This window comes from Thamnophis sirtalis, unplaced genomic scaffold, assembly GCF_051295495.1.
Source record: "Thamnophis sirtalis isolate CommonGarterSnake01/CBP01778 unplaced genomic scaffold, rThaSir2_p1.2 scaffold_1, whole genome shotgun sequence".
NCBI classification, from domain to species: Eukaryota; Metazoa; Chordata; class Lepidosauria; order Squamata; family Natricidae; genus Thamnophis; species Thamnophis sirtalis.
The window spans coordinates 168,622,172-168,636,329 of NW_028261381.1; the positions used below are offsets into that span (position 1 = coordinate 168,622,172).

The window sequence follows — 14,158 nt, forward strand, 5'->3', positions numbered from 1 at the left end:
GGCCTTTCTGTGAAATACTGCTCTCCTAGATTAAGAAAGGCCTGCTGAGACAAGGTAAGATTTATGTGCTTAATCGGAGTCACCTTGGAACAGAGTGTTCACTTGTGTGTTTTAAATTCAGAATATCCAGCACTTCTACTGCATTATATGTGCCATCTGATACACATGAGAACTGACTGCAGCATGTTGCTAGAGGTACAGGTACACAATGTTTTAGAACCAATGCGCTTCCAATCAAAGAAATAAGACAGAAATTGCCACTTTCTTTTACCCAACTGCCTTTTTCTGATTATTTAAAGTGGAACAAATCCCTTAATTATTGACTTTAGTTTCTTGATCTTCTGAACAAAATTACCTTTCCAAGAGAGAGGTGTGTGTGTGTGTGTGTGTGTTTGTGTGTGTGGCATTTGTGCTGGTAAATAAATAAAGGGAGACTAGTATAGATCTATTTCAAGCTATTTAGCTCTCATCAGCTAGCCGTACCCTTACTGGGATTTGAACCTGTGCTGTATTACATATTAGGCAGTTATGTTAGCCACTAAGCCACAGGCTGTCCTACTTTATCAGCTAGGCTAATATATATATATATATATATTGGACCTTAAGAGTTGCCTGGATTAATACTGGAACTTGCTTATCACATACAACAGTAAGTCTTAGAATTGTGGGTTCTAAGGACTATCCTGCATATCTTCCTCATCTGCCTCAGAACCGCTTGCAGGTCAGTGGACAATTTTGCAAAACTGATTTCACTTTCTACATCTTTCAGTTACTTCTGCTATGGAAACTCAGAACATGGGGGCGGGGGAAGGAGAGGAAGAAGTATTGGATATGTTCACAGCCTGCAGTTATTTGTAAAAATAATAAAGGTGGGGAATGAGTGAATGAATAAATGAATGTTTCCTGTCAATGGGTTCTTTTGCGTAAGAGGGGCAGATACCTGTGTGGGTTCAATCAATAGGAGCAAGATGGACTCTATAAATATTACCATATTTTGACCAAAGACAAGTAACAAACATTTCAAATCCAAAGAGCTGATGCTTTTTCAAATATCCAGACAGTTGAAAATCAATAATTGCTTGACTTGTATACACTCAGAAGAAGGTATTATATGTGGATGAACCATCACTCTGGCCTTGGTTGTTCACCTCAAAAAGCCCAATCTATGCAGTCCAACGAGACATGAATCTGAATTCCTCAAAACGCAGTTGAAATGTAATGAGCTCTTGTGGTGCAGTGGTTAGAATGCAGTATTGCAAGCTAACTCTGCCCACAGCCTGGAGTTTGATCGCGATGGGCTTGAGGTTAATTCAACCTTCCATCCTTCCAAGGTCAATAAAATGAAAATCCAGATGTTGGGGGCGATATGATAACATTGTAAGCTGTCTATAGAGTGCTGTAAAGCTCTTATGGAGTAGTATATAAGTCTTAAGTGCTACTGCTATATAATAAAGGTCCATTTAGTTCTATACTTTCCCTGAGAACCATCACTCTTCTAGCCCAACTCATCTCACAGGGCAGTGGTTGTAGGGAAAATACAAGAAGCACTACTGTATATGCCGGATTTTGTGTTAATCGAAATAAAGCTAAGATATAAGTCGGACAAATAAGCACAGCATCCCATTCATGTTCCCCAACAAATGAAATTCAGAGATGAGATACTGTTCAACTAGTCTATCATTGCTGTGATTTCACTGATTCTATTTTGAAATGTCTAAATTATGACAATCTTGTTGCCAAAGTTTGTGGGCCAACCAGTACATTTGTGGGTGCAACTGAGTCAGTGGTGGGTTCCGAATTCCGTTCCACCCGGTACGGTTGGAACGGCCCCGGCGGCGTCCACATGGACACATGCAGCGCGCGCACAACATGTGCATGTGTCTTAGCGCCACGTGGGCAGAAGCACTGAAGACTTAAAAGACCGGTAAGGAGTTCAGGCAGGCAGGTGGGCCCTCCGGAGCACCATAACGGAACAGTATCCAGTGCTCCGGGCAGGCTCCGGTACGCCAGTACTGGGGCATACTGTCTGCAACCCACCACTGAACTGAGTGAACCCAAAGTGTGTCGAGGAAAGGCTCTCAACCTGACAACCACACGTGTTTTTAATATTCCTTGAGCTTAATAGTTCAATCATCCCACAGGCCTTTTGTTCAACCTTGGGGAAGCAAGAGAACTGGATATCCTTCATCAAAGAACTTTACAGAACATTGTTTTACCTCAGTTCAAAACTGAAGAATATACAAATCCCAAAGGCTTTTCCCCATTAATAGCATATTTGCCCAAAGATCTCAAAATATATTCGTGACTAGCTGATAACCTGGTGTTGGTGGGTATTTAGGGGGAAGAATGTCCAGACCACACGTAATTTCTAATGTTGGATTTTCCCCCTTATTAGAGGGAACCCCCTTGTGGAGTACTGTGAAGCCGTTACCATGGCAACTCCACCACTGTAAAGCCATTTTACAGCAGTACAGTAGAAGCCATTTTAAGGCACAACAGGGTGTATCTTAACATAACACACACCCCAAGGGTTATTAGAGGTGTCTACTCCCACAGTATTTTTTTTCCAGAGAGTAAGTCACCTGTGTACCAGGTTCGTTGAAATTCCTCGAGGCGTTCCAGAGTTAATACTGCTACACAGACAGACAGACAGACAGATTATGTGCCGCCTGCTCTTTGAGAAGCAACATTGCTGGAGAGAAGCCCACAACAACAAAGTACTTCCCATGGCACAACTGTCTTTTACATAAGACCTAGAAGCTAAAGACACTATGATATTTAATCTAGTTTTAGTCTGTTTCAGCAAAGGGTTTCTTTTTCCAAAATAACTGAAGAGAGACAATGCCAAACTTGCAGTTGTGTATTTACTTATTATCACCATCATTTCCTTTTGCAAATATTATCAACCCTACATTCCTTAAATATTTGCTCAGGGAATTCTTTCCCCTCCATAATTTTTCCCTTTTTGATATAATTTATATATACAATAAAAACCCTGCAGTATTTATGCCATTCTGAACAATGAAAAGAGGAAAATTTCAGGCAAGCGTTTACAGATCTTACCCATTAATCCAGAAGCACTGGAAAATACATTTGGGTACTCTACAATATAATTTCAAGAGTTATGCCAAAATAATCATGATTCTTTTTAAAAATAATAATAAATTGATTCCTACACATTCTTTACTACCTGCACAACTGAACCCAAAGGACAGTAGGGGTTTTCTTCCATTTGGTTGCAGCATCTCTCGCAGGATGCCTTTGAACTGTTGACAATTATTGAATATGAACAAAATCACAGAAGGGATCTTGGAGGTCTTCAAGTCCAACTCCCTGCTCAAGCAGGAGACTCTCTACCATTTCACTGAACTACACACACGCCACATCAGTGCACACCAGAACAACTAGACACAAGGACAGTTTTTCCCCGAATGCCATCACTCTGCTTAATAACTAATTTGTCATTATGTACTAAGGCTGTATTACTACTATTCTTCTCATCCTTCCTAGTTATAACCATGCTGCTTGTATCTTTAAAATTTATATTGTTTTGTTTCCCAGTATAATTTGATCGCTTATTAGTAACCTATGACTATCACTAAGTGTTGTATCTTATGGTTCTTAATACATATATTCTATTTTATTTTTTCTTTATATACACTGAGGCATATGCACTAAAGATAAATTCCTTGTGTGCCCAATCACACTTGGCTAATAAAGAATTCTATTCTATTCGGACAGGTGGCCGTCCAGCCTCTTTTTAAAAGCCTCCATCAATGGGGCACTCAAATAAAATAACCCAGTTATTATTATTATTTTAAAAAATCATTACTTATTACTTCCTCATAGTCGCCAACTAGGTTATTTTATGGGTTAGGGCCACCTGACCCGGGTTTCAAAACTCCTGGCGGTCGTTAAACAGCAACAGAGAGAGGGTTGGACAGCCGCTTGTTTGAAATGGTAGAAAGTCTCCTGTTTGAGCAGGGGGTTGGACTAGATTCACAGTGGTCTCCAACCTTGGCAACTTTAAGACCTGTGGACTTCAACTCCCAGAGTTCCTCAGCCAGCAAAGCTGGCTGAGGATCTCTGGGAGTTGAAGTCCACAAGTCTTAAAGTTGCCAAGGTTGGAGACCACTGGACTAGAAGACCTCCAAGGTCCCTCTGTGACTGTGACTGTTTGAACAAAACTCTCGTTCCCACTTCGTGAAGAAAATAAAGTCAAAGGCTCGATTGCCCAGAGGATGAAGGTCACGTGTTTTTCGGGAGACCCCCTTTCTCCCCTACGCCGACAGGACGCTGGCTGGGCGTGGCTAAGATAAAGGGGCGGGGCGTGCGGAGGTATTTAAACTCAACGGTCTCTTTCGAGGTGGGGGCGCTGCGCGAGCGAGCGGGCGGAAGAACGCTGAGGGAAAGTTAGCGCCTGACGGGGCGAAATAAATGCGGGGGTTCTCTGGGGTTGCTATAACCGGGGAGAGGAAGGCTGAGAGATTGGCTTCTGACAGGGGGAAGAAATAAGTGCCTGTGTGTGCGTGTCCTCTGAGATGCATATGGATATGAAGAGGAGATGTCTTAAAAGCATGAAAACTTGGTGGGTGACTTTCGCCCAGTCGCTCTCTTGTCAGCCCAACTAGCCCCACAGTGAGGGAAATAGGAGAAAGGAGTATGAGGAACGTTTGCCGTCTTGAGTTACTTAAAAAGTAATAACGGCGGGATAACAAAAAAATCGTCCCCCATTTCATTAAGCATTTAGAGGGTATGAGGGAGCGTTGACTTGGTTAATTATGGCGGGATCCACGTTGTGAGGCGTGGCTGCTTTTTGACCTGAGAAGCCTGTCATAAAAGACTATTTGGGAAGGAAGCTGAGAGGAGAAAAACGGGGAAAGTGGAATAGGAGGGTGGGTGAATTAAGGAATGGCTGGTGGGGAACCTTAGCAGGGGAAAAGAAGAGTTAGGTAGAGAGTGAAGTCTGGATAGGATAGGATATAGAATAGAATTGGCCAAGTGTGATTGGACACACAAAGAATATCTCTTTGGTGTATATGCTCTCTGAACATAAAGAAAAATAAAATAGAATACATTCATCAAGAATCATAAGATACAACACTTAGTGATAGTCATAGGTTACTAATAAGCAATCAAATTATACTAGGAAGCAAAACAATATAAATTTTAAAGATACAAGCAACATGGTTATTTATAGTCATAACTAGGAAGGAAGAGAAGAAGAATAGTAATACAGTCTGGGTAGGTAAAATGACTGTGAATTTAGGAATCACTGGTGGGGGACCTTACAAGGGGAAAAGAAGAGAGTTAGGTGGAGGGTGAAGTCTGAGAGGACTTAAGGTCAGTATAGAGAAAAGGGTGAGAGGAAATCCCAAAAGTGTTTTTTCAAGAGGCGATTGGATGGGGGGAATGGAAGGATCCAGTCAGAGCTGAAGAAGCTTCTTGGATGAGAAGCCAAACTTCTTAAAAACAAGACAAAAAACAGAACGTCCAGTTGCCTCTTAAAAAAGCATCTTTGGGACAACCATGACCTGGAGGAGTGAGAATCTCCATAGACATTCAGTGAGAGGAAGGGTGGAGGAAGAAGAGAAAATAAGAATACAAGTGCCAATTCAGGGAGTGTTATTATCCCTCTAAGAACATGATATCACAGGAATGTTTAAATTAAATTTATATGCTGCTTCTCTCACTTATAAGGTGGGTGGTGGGTGGGTGGGTTTACAGACAGTAAAAAGATAAATATAAAAGTTAAAAAATTGAAAGCAATATATATATGTTAGTAATTGAATACTGGCTGAGGATGATTTTAGTAGGTAGTCCTATACCATATATCTGCGAAGTGTCCAGAGTGGAGGAAAATATGGTATCACAGTGCCTCCAATTTGAAGTGTATTTTCTGATATGAAAAATTGAGAGGAGAGTAGAATTGCCTGGAGATACCAGTAGAAGAAGGAAGAGTTCACTGGCAGAGAATTTGGAGTGGTTTACTCTAGAAAATGGGTATTTATTCATTTTCAGGTGGAGAAAGTAAAATCCTGAAAGATAATGAGTTGGAATTGGGAATTAGAATTTAGAAATAGTAGATTCCTCCCTTCCCTCCCTCCCTCCCTCCCTCCCTCCCTCCAATAAAGGAGTTGATCAACAAATAAAACTTTAACATTTAAATTAATATTGTAGAGCAAACTAGTGACTGTTCCTGTGTTTGTTTCTGTTTTGGACTGTGAAATTCCATGAACTCAGTGCATAGAATGCAACAATCTAGTTGAAATCCATGGGCGCTACAGCTGCTTTTTGTCTACTAATGCTTTGTGGAATAATTCAGCAGGATTCAAGCAATCTTCTAAACATCATACCAAGAAAAACAGTGAAATACCAGTGTAAGCATCTTGTTGAATCTATTATTAAAAACTGTACAGAAATATGTGTCCAACAGGACAATTTCTTATTAAATATGGCTCTCATCTCCTATGTATTAGCTATTGAAATTCAGTGGAATTGCTTTGTCCAAATATAACCATATAGGGCAGCCTCTTTACGATAAATAAAAATTGAATAGTTATCTTGCATTAATGTATAGCTTGTGAATTTTCAAAAATATCTGGTTTATCCCTATCAAAATCTGGGCTAGACTGATTTTTGAGCCAACTATAATATAATGCATATATCAAGAGCTCCTGAAACTTTATAAAAAGACTTATCCAACTTTCCTCACTAGGAAGGCTGAACTTCTTTCAAGATTATATTTTTATGCAAAACTTTGAGATTTGGCCAATAAAATACCAGTAATTAAAGTATATGATATCAATTTTCTTTTTGTACATTTATAAGCCAGTTTTCCATTTAAAAGTGCCTGTGAAGGAAGTCCATACAGTGGAACCTCGGGTCACAAACGCTTCTGACTACGACCAAATCAGGTGCTGACCAAAAAATCCACAAAATATTCAACTCTGGTCGCAAACACATTCTCGGGTGATGATTAAACACAGCCATGGAAATTTCCCCTTCCGTTCCATTTTTTTTGTACGTGCATGTGCAGTCTCATTTCCAGACATGACCAAATCAGGTTGCAACCGAAGTCCTGGAACGGAATACGGTTATGACCAGAGGTTCCACTGTATGTGGAAACTGAAACTAGAAACCAGTTTTTTTAAGCCACGTAAAGATTTGATTGTATTCAGGATCATATTTAACAACACCAAAGATTTAAAGCATTCCTTTCTTTTTTTTTAAAGCTGAAAATATAAAGGTATTTGAAAAGCAAGGACTGTCCAATTTTTCTACTCTTTTACTGAGTGAAGAAACAAATATTTTATATGCTGGAGTCAAAGATTATATCCTTGTTTTTGACTTAAATGACATTTCTAAAGAAATATCCAGAGTAAGTATTCTAAAATTCTCATGTATCTTTCTCCTGAAAACTTTTGTTTACTTTCAATAATTTGGTAGTGCCTACTCTAACCAACAGAAATTCCCTGTAATATCAGAGACCTTTCTTTCCTAATCCCATTGGTAGGAAAGCTTTAGCAAAGTGTAATTTTAAAAAGTGCAAAGCATATCCTCAGTCACTGAGAAGTGGAACCTCTTGAAAATATGAATCTAGTATACTATAAAACTCTTGCCTGATGAAACAGTGCATCATGGGGCAACAAGAAGAAGAAGATAAATGTGCCTCCCATGGTTTTTATCCTGAAAAGGAATATTGACTGAAAGAGGCCCGGCCTATTCCAGGGTGGGGGAGTAGGATAAGGGACTTGACTGGCACCTGTCACTCCACACCAGCCTTCCCACTAAATATTTAAGCCAAATGAGACATTTAGTCTGATATTGTTGGGTTGAAAACTCAGTATTTCATACTTCTTTTTTTAAAATTTTATTAGTTTTATTACAAAAAAAACACAAAAAGAAAAACATCATCTTTCATTACATCTTGTAGAAAGCGTATCCATTGGTCACAAGTACATTTCGTGCATTCTATCCACAATCACATATATTCCATTCAGTTTAAATTGTATATGTTAAAAATTTATATATTTTACTACCACCATACCACAATTTTTATTTATTTATTTATTATTTATTAAATATTTTTATATGCCGCCCAATCCCGAAGGACTCAGGGCGGCTTACAAAAAATATAAGAAAAAACACATAACGATAAAGAAAACAATTTAAAAACAACAAACACCCTCATATATTCATTCTAGTCGGGATTTAGTTAAGATTTCAAAAACACAGCCACCTGCTGGCATTTTTTTCCCTTCCCACAGTTCCAGTCAATCAGCCATATCTTTATAACATATTCTAAGAAAAAAAAAGTCAATTAGTAGGACATCTAACATTTCCTCTCTTTAACATATCTATTATTATTATAGTTAACTAGGGTAGTAAAAAGGTAAAAATAGAAAAAAAAAGATCAGTCCATAGACTACAAGCAGGGAGACAGGAAATGTTGCAATTACTTCAATCCACAAAACATCGTTACTAACTAGAGCAGGAAATCTTCTAGTAGCAGTCCAATAAGTGTCAAATTCGCCGCTTTATTCTTACTTTGAGGACTAGTTTTTTTTTTTTAAGAAAAAAAGTTTCTTAACACGGATCTTCTGAAAGTAAGAAAAGAAAAAAAAAACTTACTAGATGGAACGCTTTTGCTTCGTCTCTTCCTTCAGGAGCCGTCTCCGACTATGCCAGCCCAGGGGCTGCCTGTTTGTCTTCAATTGGAAGCACTACCCTTGGGTCAAACAGGGACTTTGCGATGTCCCTGTGACCAGCAAGGCTTTGGCTTCCCTGTCACTGTCTCTTTGGGACGGTTTAGGTCCTACCGGACTGTCCAAGGACAAAAGTTTCATCGACGGACCCGGACTGTCGGGTCCGTGCGATGTGTCGTCGCGACGTTGGCTCCTCCCAATCTGTATTTCATACTTCTTGATGCAACACAAGTGCACCAAGCTGATGATATTAGGTTACTGACTGGAGATCCGCAACCTGAACATTCATACCTGGTCGTACTTCCTGCTTTGATAGTTCCTATTATCACCTGTGTTCTATTGAACAGTTTCCTGGCATCTTTCCACTAAACCTGCTGTTTGTGAGAGAGCCAACGAGCTGTCATATCCTGTGCTGAACTTTGTGTAATTAAAAGTTTTTGGAAGTAATTACAATAATACCGCTTCTATTCAAGAAGCAAAGAGATGGGACATGCAAGATTGATGGGAGATTTTTTAATATCACTGGGAAATACTTCAATCTCACTGGAAATCAAAACTTTTAAAAATGTCTAAAAGTTATTTCAGATATTAAAATATAAGCATTGTTGCTGATGAAGATAAATTGCTGTAGAGCAGGGATTTCAAACTCTGTTTCATTGAGGGCCATGTCAGGATTGTGTTTGATACAGTGGGGGGAGGGCTGGAGTGTGTGTGTGTGGCCAGGGTTGCCATAGCCAGCACAACATCACTTGTGTCAGGGGGCCCTATGGGGGCCTGAATGTTCTTCCAACGAAAACAGGCTCCCAAGCTCCATTTTCAGCTGTGACGGCCTTCTGCAACCCTCTGAAAACAGAGCTTGGGAGGGCTGCCTGTGAGCCAGGCCCCATGAGCTAAACCTTCATTGTTTCCAGTGGCCCCGCGGGCCAGATCTAAGCACCCTGTGGGCCGGATCCGACCCCCTGGACCTTGAGTTTGACACCCCTACTATAGCAGGAACTCCCCCCCCAAAAAATTTTTTTGTAAGGAAGAGAGTTCTAAATAGTATTGCAAAGTACAAGAGATTTGCCATTTCACCAACAAAGAATGACATAATATTCAAATTTGTATAGAGATACAAAGGACTTTTCTTTAAGCACAACACTTCAAACAGGAATTTAGAATATCCATTCTATTCCCGGCTAAGTGTTTCTACCTGAAGCATATGTTTCTCTGCTTCAGTTACTTTGAGTTCCAATTCTTTGGGCTTTCACACATTATTCAGAGGTTTTTGGGGAGATTAAAAACCTTACTCTTTCTTAGTTTCTCTTCATCGACTTCTGTAAGGACTTCTCTTCATTTTGAGAAGATCAAAAATCTTTATTAGTAGAGGGAAGAACAGGAGTAATCTGGTTCTGAGACAATGTGAACGAGAGCCATCTCTCACTCATGGAAAGTATAGAGACTGGCAAACAGACTATATTATAATAATCACAGCCTGATTCAATGCTGGCGAACCACCAAAAAAAAATCAAAACTATTTTTTGCATTTCTTTTTGCTTCCATTGGCTGATCCCTGCCACTATAATTTCTGTTCTAAAATGCAATTAGCACCATGTAGCTCATCTCAGTAACTGACAGAGAAGTTATTTTTTAACTAGATTATCTAGCCTAATGACTGCTCTTACTGGCAGTAATTGTCAAGGTTTCATTTGCTATTTGGTCATTTATTGCTAAAATACCAGAAAATGAAGCTGTCTCTGCCCAAACAGGAAATTAGAGGTGAACTGTTTTGTTGGGCATTATATTTCTATTGATTTTGGCTTGGTTCCTTAGTTTTGATTTTAAATGGTTTCGACCTAAGGCCCTTCATTATTTGCAAATTACTATCTCAGGCTTCTGGCAAAAATCTCCTACCGTCTCTCATTGAGGGGGAATGAAGGAGCAGGCAGAAAAAGATAATCTTACCTATTTGTTCTTGCCAATAGCAATAGCAATAATAGCAGTAGACGTATATACCGCTTCATAGGGCTTTCAGCCCTCTCTAAGCGGTTTACAGAGAGTCAGCATATTGCCCCCAACAATCTGGGTCCTCATTTTACCCACCTCGGAAGGATGGAAGGCTGAGTCAACCCTGAGCCGGTGAGATTTGAACCGCTGACCTGCTGATCTAGCAGTAGCCTGCAGTGCTGCATTTAACCACTGCGCCACCTCGGCTCTTGCCAATTGCCAATATGCATCTCCCGAGCTCCTGGAACTCCTACAGTACTACTACTGGGGAAAAAAGCATGGCCACATGAGACTCCACCCCTCCTGGGTTTATAGGATATTGTTTTTCCCCTTTCCCATCTCTTGGCAATTGTCAGAAAGAGAACTAGAGGCTGATACAGAAATTGGAGCAGAGAGGCACAGCTGAGAGATAAAACTACCATAGATTAAAAAAATGGTTTGCCTCAGAAAAATACTCATTCCAGCCATTTCTAGTCTAAGATCATTGGGCCTGATATCCTGGCCCTAAAATCTTAATACTTGGATTTTATGTATTAATCATCCTATATACCATAGGGTATGCCTAACTGAAGGAACTGGCTAGAAGCAATAACATTGGCTCAGCACATTTATAGAAGATTTTAATATGTTCATTTGCCTGTTTTGATTCCTAGGTATCCTGGTTTGCTTCAGAGGATAGTAAGCTTCAATGTCTTCGCAAAGGAAAAAGCAAGGTGTGCTTTGGTGTAAATATTAAATTGATTCTGGGATAGAGTGTGGTTAAGGTGACCAGATTTTCAGATTGGTAAAGAGGGACACCTTTGACCGGGGGTCGGGGCTTGATTAAAAAATGTATACGGAGCAACAAAATTTTTCATACAACGCAAAAATAGTATTGTAATATATTTTTTATTTCAACATAACTACAATTTACAAATATAAATTGTAACTGTTGCCAAACATCAAAATTTTGATCACGTGACCATGAGGATTCTGCAACGGTTGCTAAGTGTGAAAATGGTAGCTAAGTGTGAAAAATGGTAATCAGTCACTTTTTTCAATGCCATTGTAACTTTGGTCACTATACCACCTTTCTTGCCACAGTTCGTAAGTGAATAACTGCAGCTGATAAGTTAGTAACATAAGTGAATCTGGTTTCTCCATTTGACTTTGTCAAAAGGTGATTATATGACCCAAGGACACTGAAACCATCATAAATACGAATCCGTTGCCAAACATCAAAATGTTGATCGCATGACCATGAGGATGCTGCAACGATCGCTAAGTGTGAAAATGGTCGCTAAGTGTGAAAAATGGTCATCAGTCACTTTTTTCAATGCCATTGTAACTTTGGTCACTATACCACCTTTCTTGCCACAGTTCTTAAGTGAATAACTGCAGCTGGTATTTTGTATTTGGATAGAATCTTTTTTTAAATAGTCTAAGACAATTTAAAAAAAGAATCCACACAGAATGAATTGAAGTAAAACATTTCAAACTATTCCACACAGAATAAATTGAAGTAAAACTATTTTTAAAAATTCTATGCACAATATATTTCAAAGTATTGTGCATAGAATTTTTTAAAAATGGTTTCACTTCAATTTATTTTGGATACTCTAGGGTTAAATTGATTTTAACAATTTCATTTACTGAGAAGAAACCTGAAACCTCAAACAGAAATTATTTGGGAACGCTAATAAAATAGTGGGGGATTTGATGGGAATAGTCCTTGTAAGTGATGACCAGATTTGAGCCCAAGGGAGGGGTCAAATGCATCATCAGTTTCAAATCCCTTTGCACCCAAGTCTAGCCGACCTTGAATTCCATTGATTCTTATCTCTCGCCAATTTGCTTCAACTGTTAGTAATTCAGATTCTTGTAGAAAGTTTAAGCTTGCAACAAACCTGTGTTAATTTAAACTGTCTGGACTCCTGATTTCCTGTGTTTGACAGTCCAATCTGTCAAACTAGTATCTGTGATTGGCCAATATATAAAGGAATCTGCCTTCAGCAGTCTTGTAAGTTTTAGAAAAATTGTTTATTTAGAAACTTTATGTGGGAACAGATCAGAACCACAAATTGTACGACTTTTTGCATTGCATACCCAACTTCATCCAGCAAATGTAAAGCATCATTGGCTAATCTTTGGTGCATTTCTCTAACTGTATTGCTATATATAAATGTAATATATAAATAAAATATCACTTTTTTATAATGAAGTCATAATAAGAATCAATATGATTTTAACTCCTATTTTATTTATTTTAAATCCTATTTTATGCTGCATCTTGAAATAGAACATGTCCGAAGAAAATTCATTACCAAATATATAATGTGAAAATGAAAAGACACAACATCTCTTTATGTGTGTCACTAATTGAGATGTCTTATTGTTTGCAGCTCATGAACTAATGCTTTCATGAAAAAAGAAGGAAAGGTTAATTTCAGAATGCAGGACAAATTTGTTAAATACAAATAACATAAGTAGATCTGTTTGCCCTCCTTATATTATTAACTTTTCTGTCTGATCAATACATGTCCAGCTTTGCTAATTTATTTTACTTTTAATTTTCTTTTCATCACCCCTTTCTTTTTTTTTCTTTTGTTAATGTAGTTCCAAAACAGGCAAATCAGTTGTGTTTTTTAATTTTACTTAAACGACTAAAATAGTAAAAAATAAAAGCATAAGAAAAAAATTACAAATCTGGAATTCAAAATATTGAAGAAATTATCTTTCAAAATCAAATTATTAAACTCTAGCTTTCTTGGAAGAATAGAAATGTCTTAGTCTGGCATTGGTTATACGTACAGCAATGAATGTACTAGACATACTATATTTTTCTGAAGAGGATATGCTATATTAAGACCAATGAAGCACTGGCATGCCATGATCATATCAACTAATACCTGTTATTACCCATCCATTTATTAGATAAATTATAATTGATGTAAGGCTATCCCTATCTAGACAGATTCAGTGCTAATATGTCATTTTAAACTGATAAAAGACACTCCAGTTCATTATCTATGCTTATATTGACAATAGTGAAACCAAGAACCACTTAATTGATGTGAGTCACAACCATCTCTAGAAAACATAGACTCAAAATAGTGAAAGCAGTGGTATTCACTGTAAAATATTATGCAAATGAAAGTTATACTTTAAAGAAGTGGAAAAAAAGATTGATTCCTTTGAGATTTGATGTTGAAGAAGATTCCTTAGAATCTTCAAGAAAACAAACAAATGATTAATTGAACAAATCAACCTAGAATTGTCCACTCAAATTATCCTACTTCAAACACATTATGCAAAGATCTATCTCTCTGAAAAAGACTTTAACATTGGGAAAGGTAGAAGGAAAGCAGTAAGCTGGATAGATACAGTTATAATGGTAAAGGATACACTGTTGGAAAACATGAAAGACACATCATCTTGCGAAAAATCCATCTGTGTGGTCACTAAGAGTTGACAGTGGCTCGATA

General features: G+C 38.3%; 1 protein-coding gene across 1 annotated transcript in view; it reads left to right on the plus strand.

Annotated features, from left to right (window-relative positions):
- The first annotated feature begins 4,404 nt into the window (after positions 1-4,404).
- The window catches only part of LOC106544811 (semaphorin-4E-like), a 47,471-nt gene continuing 37,717 nt past the window's right edge, over positions 4,405-14,158 (plus strand). Inside the window, exons 1-4 of the mRNA XM_087703251.1 lie at positions 4,405-4,588; positions 6,244-6,380; positions 7,236-7,381; positions 11,348-11,407. Coding sequence (XP_087559377.1) covers positions 6,275-6,380; positions 7,236-7,381; positions 11,348-11,407 — 312 coding nt within the window. The 5' untranslated portion in view covers positions 4,405-4,588; positions 6,244-6,274. The remainder of the gene's footprint in view (positions 4,589-6,243; positions 6,381-7,235; positions 7,382-11,347; positions 11,408-14,158) is intronic.